An 18,882-nucleotide genomic window follows, 5' to 3' on the forward strand; every position below is an offset into this window, starting at 1 on the left:
ATGGTATTTTTTTTCTGGTTTTTACACATGAGTTTTGTATAGTGCAGTATTTTTAAAAGGATCATCAGATGACAAATCAGCTTGGGAAGGTAATTCTCGTTGGCGCTAGCATGCTGTCACTGTGTACACATATTCAGTAGTAAAGCTAATGTAGTGAAAGAAATGCTGTTTAAAAAGCCTACTAGCAAAGGGCAGGCCTGACGAGTCCAGAGGCAGAAGAGAAAATGGTGGTATTGTCTTTGAAGGAATGTCAGAGGAGCCTGCACACAGAGGAAAGTGCTGATAAGCGGAATGACAAAAGCTGGTTTCATGAGTGATTCCCAGCAGCCAGGGTGTGCTTCCAGCTGATTGCCCTGCTATTTTCGGTATTCCCCATATCATGACTGAATACACAGAGCTTGACTGGAGGCCACAAATATGGTAAGTCAGAGGGGAATTCTGGGAGGTGCCACGTTATTTGTAAGGCAACTTCTACACTCTTGTCTGCTCCACTCCCCCTTAAAGAGTTAAGAGAACTCTGATCAGCTTCTACCTCTTTACTAGGAGGTAGGGGAAACCTTTGCATTCCCCAAGGCAGATATTTTTAGACTCGATGCTCTGTCCAAAGTGTTAACTAATTGAGTTATCAGGTTTCATACTTGGCCACACAGAATGGCAGTGGAAGAGGGAGAGACCTTCCCAGAACAAGTAAGCGTTTACAGTTTCGGAATGAAATGCGTTTTCCTTATAGAAGTGCTGCTTTGGTCTGGCTAGTTGTACCTTTTAAAAAATGTTTGTTGCCGGATAGGAAGGAAGCTAGCCTGTCTGCACCATGGATCGCCTGAGTTCAGTGTGTGGGGGACAGTGGGCTGTCCTTTCTTTCTGTTTTGCCCAGATCTGGATTCTAGGTATGTTTTTGCCTCTGATGTCATTTGGAGTGTGCTCAGCTCAGGCCTGTCTTAAGAGGATGCTTAATGAAATGCAAGCAGATGGTGAGTGATTCGGGGTACAGGGTGGGCCCAGTGGACCCAAGAATGTAGGAAGATTTAAGTCTTCCCGCTTTGCTCAAGAGAAATCTGCAGGCTTTTAAAACTCAGCCTTTTCTGGTATATTAATTGCAAGGGGGAATATGGAATTTTAGAATGGCGAGAGAAAACACCATACAGTTAAAATTTGTTTTGGAAATCATGTAAATGGTATATGGACAATGTAATTAGAGGTTGGAGAAAATCATTTTATTCTTGTTTTAATAGATTTGCACATAGATATAAATAGGTTATCTCGTTTAGTAATTTTACAGAATCAGCATAGTAAGCTATTTCCCCCTTAAGGGTTACTACATGGGAAATAGGAGTAAATACTTGCTTTATATTTATAAGATTTTGAAGTTAGATTCTAAGGGATTCATAGAACACTATTTAGATTATGGCATAGTTCAAAATTTCATGTGATACCTTGTTTCTGTATCTTCAGTTATTACAGTTTAACTATGAGAACACACATGTATTATGTATTATTTGCTATTAACACAATATATTAAATCTTGAGCATAAAATGAACATTTTGTAAGCAAACTTTAGTGAAATCATCATAATAACTAGGAGGAGATATAAGAAATGAGTACATTCATAGGTCTAACATCAGGTCGGCAGACATGCTAATGGTTTTGAGGAAAGAACTGTCATTTCCTAGTGTTACCTGATTTTAAATGGATTCAGTTTTAATCTTTGTATTCTTAGAGATAGGTTCATGTTTTAGCAAAGCATATTTATTCATGACCTTTCCAGAATGTTGCTGTATTCTAGAGTAGACATCTATAAGATTTTAATGTGAGTGAGATTTTGCAAACAATCTCTGTGCCTCAGAGAAAGGCCTTTGCAGGTTAAACTTTGAGATTCATAAATAAGATAAAAGTATTGTCCACAAATCCCAGACATTAATTATAATATTAAATATAATATACTATTAATATAAGTATATTGGTAGATGAGTCCTAAAAATCATATTAAGTCACTCTAAAAATAATCGACTCACTCATCGAAAACCGTGAGCTATGTTGAAGGTTGAATTTTGGATGTACATTCCGTTCCATTAGTTGTGGAACTGAAACTTTACATATAATCATAATGACATTTGCTGATTGCCTAGTGAGGCTTGGATTTGAAAAATAGCTAGAAAGTTTTGAACCAAGTACAAATATAACAAATCTTGCAGAATGTACCTGACAAGCTTTGGCTTTTTATGAATTAATTAGTTAATTAAAAAAGAAAATCTGAGATCTGAAAGGAAAGCTCAAATAAAAGCAGAGCATGTTGTTTCTGCCTCATGTCAGAATATATCAACTAAGTGGTGAAAGCATTTGATCTCAGCCCATATGTGCAGCGTTTTCTGTTTTGGTGGGCATGCTGTTTAAAAAAAAAAGTGTAATAAAATGACAGACTGATCTGAAATTATTCTGCCCTAAGCAGTGACTCTGGAAGGGCAGTGACCCGACACATCACACAGAAGTCCCGTCACAATAGAGTAGCATACACTGTTGCTGCGCTGGGCTTAGCTGGACAATGAATATGAATTATTCTTCTCTTGATTCCATCTCTGACTTGAATGGGAGACCGAGCAGTCTATCTGCAGGGGCTGGACTATGGATAAAATCCTTGTAAGGAGGGTATAGTAGATAACTGTTTTCACAAATGATCATTAATACCTCCTACTGCTCCTGTTTGGCTTATGGTTTCTATAGTATTGTTTAGAGGTTGTCTATAGGTTAGCTTAGTCTGTGGTTTGGAAGAAGCTTTCAGTGATTTTATAACTTGTTATTGTGAAACATTTGCAGCACAAACCTTCTAGAATGGTAGATGTGTCTGTGTCTTTGCCAATTTTAGAGAGTCTCCTGGGTTAATAATGAAATCTTTATGGAAGAACTAGTTCTGCCATAAATGATTGGTGAAAAATTAACTCTTAAACTTGAATTCTTAAATAATCCTCATGAAGAAAAAGAAAAGCTAGACTCTGATATTGAGGAAAGCTAAAATTAATACAATTTTTGAGGCAGCTAAAGATAAGATAAGCTGGGAATTATTTTTAATTTTTAAAAAATAATTATTTTTATTTGTAAAAGTACTCTATAACAACAAATAGAAAATCTTAGTATTTCTTTTCTATCTTCCAACTCAAATGTGTTCTATTTTGTATGTCTGGTTTTCAGTAATCAATTAATAAATGAATATTTAATTATTGGGAGAATCCTTAATTTTCTTGTCGATAATTTTTACTTAAAGATGTTGGGGGGCAAGTAGGGAAATTTATATAGTCAAACTCAAGGAAACACTTTCTTTTTGCTGCTGAGACTACCTGTAATTTATTGTTTTGAAATGGAAATTTTTAATTATGTAGTATAATGTTGACTTATCAACTAACTTTATTTCTTCTATGTGAAAATACAAAAATACGACCTCCTCTCAGTTAAAAATTTGGGTGATAATCAATTTGAAGGGATATTTATAAGACAAAAGAGAATTAAAACCTAAGTGTGACATCTTTTGAACAGTAATTAGTCACAGAGTAAAATATATTATTCAACTCTTTATCTTAATGCAAATATTTGCTATTCTTTCACTGTTGTCCTCAGGATATATTGTGAAATTTAGTAGTAAAAATTAAACTGTCTTCTAATTAGACCGCTGATAAATTTATTATTAGATTATATAACAAATTTTAGAATCTATCAGGTAGATACCTACAGCTGTTAAATAATCATTTATTAAGCATAAAACCACAGGAAGAAATTCATTATTTTAAGAGCCACTTCTGACTATTATAAATAAAGATCTATGTAGACATTCATGATAGATACTCATTTCCAGAGAATAATTTTGAGAAGTAAATGACATTTTTCTTTGGACAAGTGACAAGTGAGTGATGTGACCAATTGAAAAAGTATAAAAAGTCAAATAATGTTTGAAATTGCTTTGCTTCAGTTTATTTAGTCTTGAATTCTTGATTATATTGTGCTCTGACTCAGCATTTTGATACATTACTGACTTATATGTTTCTGTAATTTAATGGTTATTCTATTATAGTTTGAAAACACTTGCGTCAATAAGCAAAATTTTACTTTGAATTCTATAGCTTTTAAACACAGACTGTGTCTTAGTCATCTTTTGATCCCCTGAGCCTGGCACATATTAAGCAATCAATAAATATTTGTTAGAATTTTTAAACAAATCCTCAATTTTAGAGTGCAGCCTCTCATATTTTTAAGCATCTCATCAAGAGTATTTGAATTCAGTTGCAAGTAAATTCAGTTGCAACTTGGAATTACTTATATAGCTGAAAAGGAGCCAAAATATTTAGGAGGTTTGATTTTAAAAAATGTTTAGCCTTCTGGCCACCATTTAGTCTTATATAATAAGAGAGAATGGTTTAAAATGCTTAAATATTGTTAAATATTTTAAACAGAAAAAATGTACTTAATTAACATTCCATTTTAGTAACCAAAATGAGATCGTTTTCCAGTGTAGAAGTTTCCCAGAATACAAGATTTGTATCTAAAGTTGTGTTTACACAACAATGACAAGTTGTCTATAAAGAATTTTTATGCTATCTTGTTGATATGGCGGGACCAATTACAATGGGATGTGTTTATTTCTCACATGTCACTTCCACTAATGTTAAATTGAGGTTCCCAGGACAGTGTTATCCAATGGAAAAGTATTTGGAGTGTGTGGACAAGGCCACTTGGAAAGATCCTATCAGGGAGAGCGCTGAAGCAAGGGGCCAGAAAGGCAATAAACAGGCAGCGATTAGGGTGATCCTGGTCTATACTTTGCAAAAAATAGCAGCAATGCTTTTATTTAGACGTGGTCTTCCTGTTCTGTCATGGCTCTTGCCTAAATCATTCTGTTAGGAGCTGGTGGGCCTCTGTACCATGAGGTAAGTCTTTGATAACTTGGTTGTAGACCAGCCACTCAAAGTGTGGTCATGAACCCCTAAGTGTCCTTGAGACCCTTCCACAGTACCCCACTTCCTGTGAGGTCCCTCCTTTTCTAACATCATCATCTACTTGAAGCCAGATTTCCTTCACATGCTTCAAGCAAAACAACACATGGTCACAAATCATTGTAGAAGTAGATATGAGAATCTGTCTTCTACTGTCAGACATTAAAGAGATTTGCAAAACTATATGACAATACCAATCTTCTCACCATTTCTTTTTTGTTTTGAAAAATATTTTTTTCATAAGATATATATTTTTGTTCTGTGTAATAAGTATGTTATTATGTTAAAATAAATTAATATTTGTTTAATTCTGTTTTATCTTCTAATATAGGAAATAACAATAGTTATAACCCTCTTAATCAAAAGCTCTTTGGGGATCCTCAATAGTATTTAAGAGTATAAAGGGATTCCTGAGACAAGTTTGAGAACCACTGTTCTAGACAGATGGCAATGCAAACATTCCCTGGCCTTATTTAGCATAGCTACTGAGAGCATTGATTAAAGTCAAATTCATGAGTTCAGTCTCTGTGTGACCAGTTATGCTCACTGGATTCTCAAGATCATAGCCATAGCTATGCAAGATAAAAATAATAATTTAAGAAATATTTAACTGATCATAAGGTATACTATTAATTGAAGGCCAGCTGTGTACCAGGCCATTTCTAATAGCTTTGCATATAGTAGCTCCCTTAATCTTATCAACATCCCTATAAGTTAATTTTTACTGCTATTCTCATTTTACAAATAAGGAAACTATGGTACAGTGTGTTGAAGTACCTTGTCCAAGGTCATGTGGTCTGTAAATTGCAGAGCCAGGTTTTGAACTAAGGGATTCTGGCTCCAGAGTCTGAACTCTGAAATCATCAAATTATACTGACTTTCTGATAGATCTAAACTAACCCATCACTTTGTCTCTTTAAATACTTAAAAAATATGTATGGCATGTTAACCCTAAGTTAGCACCTTCATTTTTATACATGAAGGGCAGCTCCTTAGATATGAGCCTTGACTCCCAGGATCCTTGTAGTATGCCTTAGCTGTAAGACTATAATATAGCGGGTATTTCAAAGTCACCTGCCATGTTTTAACTACTAATAACTACATATTCCAATGGTTACCTCAACATTGAGATAAAGTCTACTCTTATATGTTTTATTTTATATAATAAAATAACATCATTATTATCTTTACTACATGCTTTCATTGTACTTTGAAAAATATCTTCTGCGCATCTGGGCAATACATGCTCTTTTTCTCTCTCTTCCATTTTATTGCATTCAGTGTAAAGCTGTTAAGTCTTCTATTTATAAATCATGCCCAGGAAAAATATAAATGTTGCTTGAAGATTATTTAAAATTCACGAATCAGCTTGTCAATCTGTATACCTGTCTCTGACTTCACTAGTGACCTAATCTGTTTTTGAATATATTCTTTGTTCATTCAAATAGGAACTTCTTTAGCTATGTTTTCACCAAGAGCTACTAAGATCCCTCTGTTGAACATAGACTCAGGTAGAAATGAACAATTTAAATAGAAAGAGCAATAGCATTTTGGTGAGTTGGTTTTAAAAATAATCAGTATGGAACATCATCACCACAAGCCCCCAGAAAAGGCAGACAGTTTCATTTACCAGCAAGGCTCCAGCCGCACCAGCTGGCACACAGCATTTTAGGACGATACAAGCAAGAACCCTTCCTCTCACTAGCTACCGCCTCCTCTCCCTCTGGTGCCATGGGCCTCACCTTCAGTTCCGCTGGGTTTCAAGCCCAAGCCTCTAATTATCTGACCAGGAAGTTCAGTCCAGTGTATTGTGATTTCCTGACTGATTCCCATGACATGAAGTATATTTATGTGTTAGAAGAAATTAGTTATGTTCGCATTATTGTCTGTCCACACTAAAAACCAAGCTATGTATTTCCTGATCTCAAAAAGAAAAAAAGGGAAAAAAACCTGTTGGGAAAGTGTTTATCTACTTAAGTCAATTCTTTCTCTTTTCTCCTGATACCTAGACCAATTTTAGCTTATCGCTGTTTTCATCTGCTATATTTAAATCGTGAATAGTTCCCTGGATTAAATATTTTAGGACTTACGCCAATACCTCCTACATAATAAGGATCCTTGGGCGTGAAGCCCTGACATCCTTGTTCTGATTCATAACATACCAGATAAATGGAAGAATCCCAAGCAGTTGACATGTTTTATATAATCCACCATGTATAATGCCAGAAGTAACTGCTATGCACTTCCTAAGTGATAAGTGGCAATATCTTAGTATTATAAAGTACATTTGTAAGGAACTCTGCAGTTTGTTGTTGTTGGTTAACCAAGCTATGCAAAACTTAGTATTTGTTTCATAGACAAAGGTACCCACAGACTCAAAATTTGACTAAATAATAATATTGCACTGGGCGCTCAGAGCAACTTTATTTGCTGTCTAAGTGGCAAAGCTATATGTTTTTAGACCTCTTCATCGGTGAGTCATGGGTCCCAATGTTTAGATGTTGTTTCCCCCAGGATACATGGGATTACTGTACAGGGAGAGTTACTACATGGATAGTATTTGGGGGAAAGAGAGGTGGGACCAGTTGACCTTGGAAGTCCCATTCAGCCTAGGAGTCAGGCAGGAAAACCTTTGGCTAAGTACTTTTTACTAGTTCAAACCATAAAATTCTGGACTACTCATTCTTGAATTTTTTTTATTTTTTAATTTTAGTTGACATACAATATTATATTAGTTTCAGTTGTACAACATAGTACTTAGACATTTATACCATATGAAGTGATCCTCTGGTAAGTCTAGTACCTAACACCATACATAGTTATTACAATATAATTGACTATATTCCCTATGCTGTGCTTTACTGTTTTTATAACTGGTAATTTGTACTTCTTAATCCCTTAACCCAATTTACCCATCCCCACAACCCCCCTCCCATCTGACAGCCATCAGTTTGTTCTCTGTATCTATGAGTTTGTTTCTGTTTTGTTGTTTGTTTTTTTAGATTCTACAAATACTAATCCTATGGTATTGGTCTTTCTCTGTTTGATGTATTTCACTTAATACCCTCTAGGTCCATCCATATTGTTGCAAATGGTAAAAATTTCATTCTTTTTTATGGCTGAGTAATATTCCATTATACATATGTACCACATCTTCTTTATCCATTTGTCTACTGATAGGCACTTAGGCTGCTTTCATATCTGGGCTATTGTAAATAATGCTGCAGTGAACATAGGGATACATGTATCTTTTTCAATTGGTGTGGAGGACCTGAATAGATATTTCTCCAAAGAGGGCATACAGATGGCCAATAGATATATGAAAAGATGCTCAACATCACTAGTCATCAGGGAAATACAAATTAAAACCACAGTGAGATATAACCTCACACCTGTCAGAATGGTTTTCATCAATAAATCAATAAACAACAAGTGTTGCCGAGGATGTGGCGAAAAGGGCACCCTCGTTCATTGTTGGTGGATTTATATATTGGCACAGCCATTATGGAGAACAGTATGGAGCTTCCTCAAGAAATTAAAAATAGAGCTACCTTATGACCCAGTAATCCTGCTTCTGGGTATTTATCCAAAAATACGCAAACACTAAGATATGTACCCCTATGTTCACTGGAACAGTTCATCCCCGTTCTCGTACCCAGAGGTACTGGGACAAACATTAAATCCCAAATTCTATTTTTTAGCTATTTCCTAACTAGTTTAGCAAATTACACCTCTCTTTGCTACAGTTTCCTGTTTATACAAATAGAGATGATTTGTGTGGATCTCTACACACCTCAACAAAAGATGTGTATAAAAAATAGAAACGTAATTTTGTTGTTTATTCAGTTAAGAATAAGATGTAAGTATCACTGTACTGAATCTTCGCTTACCAGCTTACTGGTTCAGGGCTGTGATCCCCGAGATCACTTAGTGTTGTTGAAGTGAGTGCGTCTCCCCGATGCTGTGGCGCAACAGAAAGGGGAGGCGCCCTCGGTGGGCCACGTGTCGACTGATGGACCCTTCCAGGGCCGAGAGCCTGCTGGGCTGAGACCGCCGCTGCCTCGGATGAGCAGTGGAGTCCCGACTCTGCATTAAGTGCTTCAGAGGCCTCGTTCATGGCAGAGCCACAGAGTTTCTTACAGGCCATGTTCCTGGGGGCAGTAATGGAGACAGATGAGCCCAATGACGCACAGGAGGAAAGGAGAAAGGAATCATGGAAAATGAGGCTGAAGACCCGGGGGCTCTACAGTTTTGTTCAGCACTCGCCTTCTGCCTGACAGATAGCAAAGGCCTCAGTCACGTTTCGGAGACCCTGTCATCCGCAAAACTGTCACGGCACAGACCAGCACCAACTGCTAACAACTTTATGCAGTCCTCAGTTTCATTCTTGTTTTACCTCAACAGGGAAAATGATTTCCTAAAATAAAGATAATTAAGAGGGCTAAAGCCTTTTCATATTAATATTCCATTTTTATGGATTAAGATAGAAAAAAGTAGAAAACTCTGCAGGGCTGTTCTATGTTCTGAATTGCTGAGCCCCTAGACGTCTGCGAAGAGACTTGTTTTTTCCAAAGTGATGTACAGCATTTCCCCTGTGCTTCTTTGTCCCAAGAGGTAACCAGAAACGTGTCCAAACTCAGCGGAGGTTTCCAGCAAGCCTGGTAATGAACATACCTGCAAAACATCCTTTCAGAAATAATTTCTCCGCCTGTGCCTGCTTTTCCAGGCTTATGCATTTGGACCTTTACATTTCAGAATAACCGAGGATGAGTGTATTACAAATGTTAAGGAAAACGTGTCCCCATTGTATAACTTCACTCTTATGCAAGTAAAGACAAACTCACTGTGTCCTAAAATTCCTTGAAAGTAAAAGAGTTCATTTTGTTTTCATTTAAGTTTCAAAAATATTTTTTGGATGAAGAGCTGCAATTCTTTCTACCTCTTGTGTGAAGTAGCCTGGCTACAATAGAACTTTTCGTTAACACTTTCTCTTTTTTGCTCATTCGGGAAATACACTACTTACCATTAGCTAGCTGTAAGGTACTTTCACATTGCACAATATTATGGAGCTTCTCAGGGAAGGAGACTCATCTGTCATTTAGTCTATCTAATTCTACATGAATTCTAATTCTATCGAATCTTTCCGTTCCTATCATTTACAGCATTCTACCAAACACGTAATAGTGTTAGGACATAATCTGTAAGGCACACTAAGATACCTGGCAACTTCTATAGCGTGAGGAAAGTTTTTAAAACAAAACTTTTAAGTCCAAATGGTTTGAAATTCTGCCCCACGCTAGGACAAATGAGGGCAAAAGATTACTCTCTTGACCTCATATTATTAGACATACATAGCTCTCCTCCCATGATATATATGGTTTTATATCCTTTGAGAGGCAGCTGAAACTGGCTCTTTAAAATTTTACTTTGTGTTCTCAGAAAATTTCAGACAGACCCACATAAATACTGTTTTGTAGCTGAACAAAATCAACTTTTCGTTGAGAAATAATTGGAAATACCCACCCACCCAACACCACCACCCAACAAGCACTTTTTATTTTTCCTATGGGAAACATCTTTCTTCTCTGTATTTATTTTTCTTTCTAATCGGTCTCCAGAAGAATGCTGAGGGGTCTGAAATCTGGATGAGAAAAGACATCGCAAGGGGCCTGGACTCTGGATCTTCCTTTTGATGTAAACCAGATCACAGTAGACAGACTTGATGAGGGGGGTGTTTATCAGTATGGCAAAGCAAATCTCTTAAAAACACTGCCTTTGTAAAAACAAAAGCCTACCAACAACTGTATTTATTTATTTTTTAACCGATTCCCACTCCCCTCTACTTAAAGATAAAGATGGGAGTGTTGTTTGCCTTCCGTTTCAGAGGGGCCATGAGTGCAGACATCACGCAGGTTTGAAATGTGTAGCAACAGGGGCCTTTCTGGCAAAGGGCCCAGTGTCAAGATGCTAACCATGCCTAACATGTGTTAGGGGGCAGTGACCTCATTTTCAGGGATGAACTGAGGCTACTTCCAAGCACAATCCCTACAAACAAAGACAGCCTTGTAGCAATGGGCAGGAATCAGTGGAGGCAGCCCCTTGAATGTGAGTGACTTTCACAGTGATGATTACAGAAAAGATAGCCTTGAGAAGCATTTTTCTTACTGCTTTATGGGTGGAAAATGTTGGTTGTTTCCCAATAACTGAGTAGCGGTTAAATTAAAAATAATAATAAAATCTTAAAAACCCAAGGCCTTCCCTAACTAAAAGGGCTCAAGTTTTTTCAAGCATTTGCCATGCAAAAAACACACAAAATTCCTTTTTTTTTTTTTTAAGATCTCTGTACCCCACCCCTGAATTCGTACCTAAAAAAGGTCTATTTGCTAACAAAGACTTAGTACCCCTTTGGATGAGGGGGCCAGGGAACAGCCTCCTAAAGATCTGAGGATTTTATTGACAGGAGACAGATTGTTACATGAATGTCACAGTTGTTCCGAGTTGCGCAATTGGTTGCATTCTTTTGAAATTGGTCAGATATTAGATCACTGTGTAAGATATCTATAAAATATCTGCACACAATATCTTACTCTAAAATATCTGGCAACTTTGAATGGGCTCTATCTGAATGAACATGTTCCAGGATACAAGCAGTGATTCTGCTGTAGTCTAGTGGGAGGAAAAATATCCATTTATTGCCCCAGGCTCTCTCAAGTTAGTTGCCTTTTTTTCACTGAAAGTTATTTTATTCCAAATAAACACACACCACTGTTGGATTTTGAGAATTTCTGCAAAGTGGCTCCATTTATATTTCAAAACAAATTGGCATTGAAATCACTAATTAAGGGTCAGTGCCATAGAGGATTTAAGGGTTTTCATAAGCAGGCCCCCTATTGTGTAATTCCTCTTTCTGATTGAGAGTAATTTACAAATCTGTTTTACTTGAGTCAAAAAATTAATGGTTAATGTTACCAAGAAAAGCCCCACACCTTTGATTTCTGGCTGTAACATTTGCTTAAAGGGGGGGGCGGGGCACATTGAAGAGTAAGCGAAAGTGGGGAAGGGCAAATATGAAAGACAAAATTTTTAAATGGAGACTTGAGAATTTAATATTCTCTTCTGTGAAGTTAAAAGTCTGTCAGCAAACCTTCAAAATGCCTCTCGTAGCATTTCTTTCTCTTCCATCCCACCTGCCGTCCCCCCCAAACCTCCATGTCATGCAGAGCCCTGTTTTTACAATACCCTAGTTCAGTGGCTCTCACCTCTAGTTTCGCATTAGAATCCCCTGAGCTTTGTTTTAGCAAAATGACCAGGGGACTCTGAGGGTTGGGCCTGCGTGTCTGTGTTGCTGTTGTTGTTTAATCTCCCGGGGTTGCGGGGGCTGGAGGCATGGTGGATTGACCGCCATTGACCTACAGATCTTTGTCTCCATTTCCTTCCACACTCTAATTTGCTATCAATTAATTGGGCTAAAATATAGATTTAATGATTTCCTTCCATTCCTCAAAACCCTTCACTGTCTCCTGGTATCTTTATGGTGAAGTTAAATCAGATTTATCTGCCATTCCAAACCTTCTGGGAACCTCTCTTTTTCCTCCCAGGTGACTCTCCTTTTCAGTAGAGATTGTCTGTTCACCACTCCTCAAGTCTTTTCATTTCAACATCTCCACCCACTTTCCTTCTTCTCTCTACTAAGTCCCCTCTTATAGTCCTACCTCCTCCTGCTAGCTGTTTCCTTAGCTATACCCAGGATGCAGACATGGCTTTTCCCAGTGGGCCTACATGGGACCTACATGGACTCTCCCAACTTCCATTGGTTTCTCTACTATGAATTCTAATTTCACGTGCTGATTCCAGTCTGCACAGCTGGGTTATAAAATCACACTCCAGTCACTGCATCCTCACGGTAGAGGCCAAGCAGACGTCTCTGCGTCACTGGTCGAGTGAACCCTTTTAGTGAATGTGAACCTTAATCCTGGCGATGGAATAACCATGTAGCATCCACTTTGAAGATTTGTTTTAATTGAATCTTTAGGAAAGATGTGTCATTTATTACAACAAGATCCAGATTGTGATCTCACTTTCAGCACACCTCAGTGGAGTTTAGAATGTGGATTCAAGAAAACAGATTGATGCTTTCCAGATATGTCTGCGATGATGTACTGGCCATTCTCATTTAAATGAACATGTCCAATGTGAGAAGATCAGAAAATTGGGGTCCTTCCTGGGCCATATTTTCTGATATGTGACCAGAAACCAGGCAGTGTGGTCTATTTGATCTTGGACCACCTAGAAAATGCTTCTGGAAATTTTTAGTGAAAGAAATTTTATTAGAGGTATCTTAGAATCTTCTTGAGAAGTAGAAAACATGATTAATTGGAGGCCTTTCGTAGAGCAAAATTTATATCACTATTTCTTTGGTTAATTTTTTAAAAATGGTTAACGGCCAGAAATCATAGAGGTACACATTTGTTAAACATGTGATTTTTACCTTCAGCTGCATAAATGTATTTCCATTTGCCAAAGGTGGGATGTAAAGACGAGACCTTTTCTCTGAGCAGGAATCCTCTGACAGGAGTTAATGTTGTCCTTCCAACCCAGTGCTTTTGCTGAGAGTCCCAGTTTCAATATCTTCAAAGGAAAGCTAAAAATGAAAGTAATTTGAGTATAGAATCTTTCTGATTTTTATTTTCAGTCCTTAAAGTCACCTCATCCATATCTGATTCAGCAGCAACATTTTAAGGAACTTCTTTCTAATAAGTCTTTCCAAAGAATTTAATTTCATTTTGACAGAAATACTCTTTCTCTATGGACTATTTCATAGTGTAAATAATACCTACTTAAATGATATAATTACAACAACCAGAACAACTGGCATAAACATGTTAGAGAAAAAACACAACTGATGTCTAATAGGAACCAGTGGGTATGTGAAACCTACAGAACTGTCATCTGTATTTGGGTAGCAGTCCTGTTAACAAAAGGAATGGTGAATGAGGGAGGTTCATTAAAAGAACAATTACCATACTCCAGCAATATATATCCCTGGGATGTGATATCACACAGCCCTGAGTTCTAATTCTAGTTGTAACACTATCTGTGGGAGTTATGCCTCTTCTCAAGCTTTTATTTTCTCTTTTAAAATATCAAATGTTGGAGACTGTTAAGTTCATATATACAAAGTACCTATCAGAGTGTTTGCCTGTCTGATTGCACTAAATAAATGTTGCTGATATTTGTCTTCTATACTCAACAGATGTAAGTTCCTTTTCTTCTTTCATAGCACTCTGGAACATTTAGCCAAGAAAGGCACTAGATAGTAGGGGTTAAGAGCAGAACTCATGCTGAAGTCATGAGTTCTAATCCTGGCTCCGCCAGTTTCTACAAGAATTCCTTTCAGCAAATTACCAAGTCTGTACAATGTAGATGCTAACTGCACAGTCTTCACAGACTTGTGAGAATGAATATGTGGCAATCTATGAAAAATGCATCATGAATTACAAGTGCCCAGTGATTGTGTCAGGACACTTGCGTGCCTTGTGATTCATTAGTCACAACAGAAAGCAGACCTTACGTGCATATTCTTTCTGTCCGTTACTGCTAAAACAAAGGTGTCATTCCATAGGTGATCCCAGCAAGCATATTAAAAGTTAAAAATCAAGCTGTGTGCCCAAAATGAGTTAAGAAATCAGAATAGACTCAGACCCACTCCTTTATCTTCTCCTGAAGTTTGGAAGAACTCTTAATTCTGTCACTAGACTCCTCTCTTTCATCCTCTAGGGGAAAGGAGAGACAGGAAGAAACTGGAGAAGATACGAAGCAGACTTTCTTGTTACCAGTTAAGTTAGTTAAGGTTTTGCTTCTCCAGGGATGGTTAAAGGATTGGACTATGCATTGGATATCAGCATTTCTTTGTTCAGCACTTACTGAGAGTTTGTTATGCAAAAATAAGCCCTGACCAGGACAAGGACCTATCCTAAGAGATTGCAGTCCAATCTTGATGAGATAGCTGGCATCTAAGCTGAACAGACCAAGTGCTGTAGGAGTCTGGAGAGAGAAGGGGTCATGTCCAGTGTATATCAGGGAAAATAAAAGATGAAGTGACATTTGAGTTGGACTAAGGATTTAATGGTGACTCTCTTAGGGGGTGACAGGGAGCAAGTAGTGGTGGTGAGCATTACTGTCAAAGGGGTGTCCTAAGTGAAGTCACAGTGTGAGGAAATTATGGGGCCTGTGGATAAATAACCCCTTGAGGAATAATATAAGCCATGTGCATTGCCTTTAAGATCAGAATTCATGTTTTAGTACTGGCTGGAAGTGCTTATTTGGGGGAGGTTTTAAAGGGCCTCAGAAGCTATGCCATAACAGTGATTGAATACTATGGTTTAAAAGCAGAAACATGTTTACAAATGAAGCACGTCATCAAATGTCAATATTTAAACATGTAAAAGTAGATCTACCTGGGTGAAAGTGAAGGTAGACATATGGAACACTGCTTAGTCAGCCTTCCTCTTGATCCCAGTAGTCTGGAATCCTAGGGTTCACAGAACCACTGGTATTAAGGAAGGAACTGGGCTTGGTGTCAAGAAGTTATGGGTTTCAGTCCCTGCTGTTTATTTATTATGTGTGACCTTGGTCAAGCCATTTAACATTTATTTATTTATTAATTTTTATTTTTTTATTTTAAATATGTCTTTATTTGATTTCGGACAGAGGACGTGAGAGGGAGAGAGAGAATCATTGATCAGTTGCCTCCTTAAGGTTTAACAGGAAATAAACTCACCACAGAGAAGAGTATAGCAAAAGCTTGACTGTCTCAAGTTGTCACCAGATGGAAGGGAAAAAATTCTCCCCTGAGTGTTTGTAACCACAAGGAATCCCTCATATCTACACCAGCTTGAAGTCTAAATTTGTCTGTGTAGTCTTAAAGCCTCCAAACCCTCAAGGCAAGGCTTTTCAAATAATCTGGGGTTTATACTACCACTAGGCAACTGGCAAAAGCAATCATAAATTTCTCTTTGGAATATGGCAATGTTAATCCTGGCCTGAAAGTATTCCCAAAGATTAATTTCTAAGGAAAATCAGCTCGCAATAATCACAAACCAGAGAAAGTATAAGTTGGTGCAATCACTTTGAAAAAAAAAAATTGTCATTAACTAGTCCAGTTGAATAAGCACATACCCAATGACCCAGAATTTAAGATCCTATTTTTAAAAAGTGTTGTCTGTGTGTGCCAGGACTAGTGGCCAGAATGTTGATGGCAGGCAGCGTGGTTCATAGCAGGTCCAAACTGGAAACAACACAAATATCCATCCACTCTACAGAGATAAATAGATTGTGTTATTCACATAATGGAATATTTTGCAAGCGGCAATGATAAGTGACTACCATTACACATGTCACCATGGATGATGCCCGGGAACACAGCATTAGACATAACAAACATGTCACAGAATGATCCATAATGTATGTTTCTATTTATACAGAGTGCTAAAACAACAAACTACATAATATTTAGCTTAGGGCAGTATACACAAATGTTAAAACTATAAAGAAAGGCCTAAGAATGATTAACTAGAACAGAAGATGTCTTTGGAGAGCCAGTCAAGGAAGGGCTCACTGGGTATCTACAAAGCTACTCATAACTTTCATTCTTGAGCTGACTGATGGGTATGTGTGTGTTTCTCTTATGATTTTTCTTTAAATTGTTCATATATGTTTTATATACTCTTTTGTATGTATGATATGTATTATGATAAATACTTTTTTAAAGGAGAATGGAAACTACAAAAGCCCCAGGGACAGAATATTTAATAGGATGCTTGCATGAAGCTTTCTGGAAGAGGGTTTGAGGGGGAGAAATGAAGGAGAAAATAGTAATCAAAGACTCACACCAAAGTTTTATTCCTGGGTGTCTAAAATAATCTTGGGACCTTTACGTCGAAATAAGGAAATCAAGGGAATTAATTACTCACATCTCTATTGTTAGCTCTTAGTTTCAGTGACAGATATTGTACATGTCCTCATTAAACATTTATGTTGCTGTTGCAGTGAGTGAATTGTGGGCATGGAAGTGGAAATGTTTTGAGTACAGATGGGTGCAATGTAGATACTGAATGGTGGGTTTAGAATGGTGGAAGTCATGGTAGTGAAGTCAGTTTGGGAATGAGCACAGAAAGAAAAGAAATGTGAGCTCTGACCATGGAAAAGGCCCATTTTCCGGTTATGGGTTGAGACAATAAGAGAAACAAAAAGGAGTAATCAAGAGATGAGAAAAGCTAAAGGGAAGATTTTTAAGAAAGAAAAGGTGATTGGTGCTGTGAAATTGCTCAACATTAGGAGAGAACACACTTAAAATTATATAGTGTAGTGATTAGCACCAAATGGTCACTGGTGATTTTGTACAGAGACTTTATTGACCAGCAAGAAAAGCCATATGGCTAGAGACTCAAATATGAATTGGTATTAAGGGTTTAGAAGCAGTGAGCCTAAACCAGTTCTTCAAAATGATGTTTACAAAATAATTTACAAATAAAATAACATCATTTATTGAGTGCTTACTATGCACTCATACTGTTAATCACCTACATGGAATTATCTCATTTCATTCTAACAGTCAGTTACTTTATCCCCATTTGACAGCTGAGAAACAGAGGCACATGTATGTTTAGAAAGTTGCCAAAGGTAACACTGTTAGTAAGTGGAGTAGCTGGGATACAGACCTATTAATCAGTCCACTACTTTGATAAATAGAGATAGTCATTTACAGGGGGTGCTAGGTAGAAAAGTAAAAAGGAAAGATTTTTTTAAGAAACACCTGAGTATGTTGGTAGGCAGAGTAGAGTACAGGACACAAAGGAACCTAAGGCTTCTAGGAAGGATTGTCTCACTCCTCCCAGGGTTCTCAGATAGTTGGGGAGATGAGATAAAGGAGACAGGTTAGAGGATTGGTGGGTCAGATATTAATGAGCGGCAGAGTGCCCCCGGACACTTAGAAACAATGGAACTGGAATCTACTCTCTGAGTCTCTAACCTGCATTTTTGCTGGCAATCCTCAGCCTAGTCTTGAGCCTTGAAATGAATTTGGTTACAGAATTGTGGTCTAGAGAGGATACACTTGAAAGTACCTACATATTTAATTCGATGGTTGGGTGGATGGTTGGGTGGATGAGCTGATTAATGAAAGATGGATGAATGAGTGAACCAAGAGTTATTGAATATAAACTATAGGTCAATATTTATTAAGTCCTTTCCTAGAGCAGCGATGAATAGCCTGGACTCTGGAGTCAGACTGTTATTATTCCTCGGAAAGTCATTCATCCTTGTTAAAGCTCAGTCTTCTCATCTGTGAAACAGAGCTAGTAATAGTACCTGTTTGTATTAGTTTCCTAGGGCTGCCATAACAAACCACCACAAACTAGGTGGCTTAAAACAGAAATTAATCTTCCACAGTTCTGGAGGCCAGAGTTCAAACACAAGGTGTGAGCAGGCCAGGCTCCCTCCAGGGGCTCTAGGGGAGAATTCTCTCTTGCTTCTTCCAGCTTCTGGTGCCCCCTTGTCTTATGGCAACATAACTCTAGTCCCTGTCTCCATCTTTCCATGGTCTCTTATGTCTGTGTGTCATCTCATGTTTTTCTTTAATTGAGATATATTGACATACAACATTATGTTATTTTCAGGTGTACAATATAATTATTCAGTATTTGTCTATCTTTTCCTTGTCTTATAAGGACATCAGTCATTGGTTTTAGGGCCCATTCTAATCCAGTGTAACCTCATCTTAACTCATTATATCTGTAAAGATCCTATTTCTAAATAAGGTCACATTCTGAGGTTCCAAATGGACAGGAATTTGGGGGGGGGACGGAACACTATTCAATCTACTATACTACTTCATAGAAATATTAT

General features: G+C 37.5%; 1 protein-coding gene across 16 annotated transcripts in view; it reads left to right on the top strand.

The window, feature by feature from the left end:
• Window positions 1-18,882, top strand: part of ANK3 (ankyrin 3) — a 530,179-nt gene that overhangs the window by 323,013 nt on the left and 188,284 nt on the right. For 7 of the 16 annotated variants that reach the window (XM_081157599.1, XM_081157603.1, XM_081157604.1 and 4 more), the window contains exon 1: window positions 647-687. The exons of 8 other annotated variants lie outside the window; for them this stretch is intronic. In XM_081157599.1, the coding sequence (XP_081013725.1) occupies window positions 652-687 (36 nt within the window). In that variant the 5' untranslated portion in view covers window positions 647-651. Of the gene's footprint in view, window positions 1-646; window positions 972-18,882 lie in introns of those variants that run through there. One more of the 16 variants, XM_081157605.1, reaches the window with a different exon arrangement.

This window comes from Miniopterus schreibersii (genome assembly GCF_964146895.1).
Source record: "Miniopterus schreibersii genome assembly, chromosome: 14".
Taxonomy (NCBI): domain Eukaryota; kingdom Metazoa; phylum Chordata; class Mammalia; order Chiroptera; family Miniopteridae; genus Miniopterus; species Miniopterus schreibersii.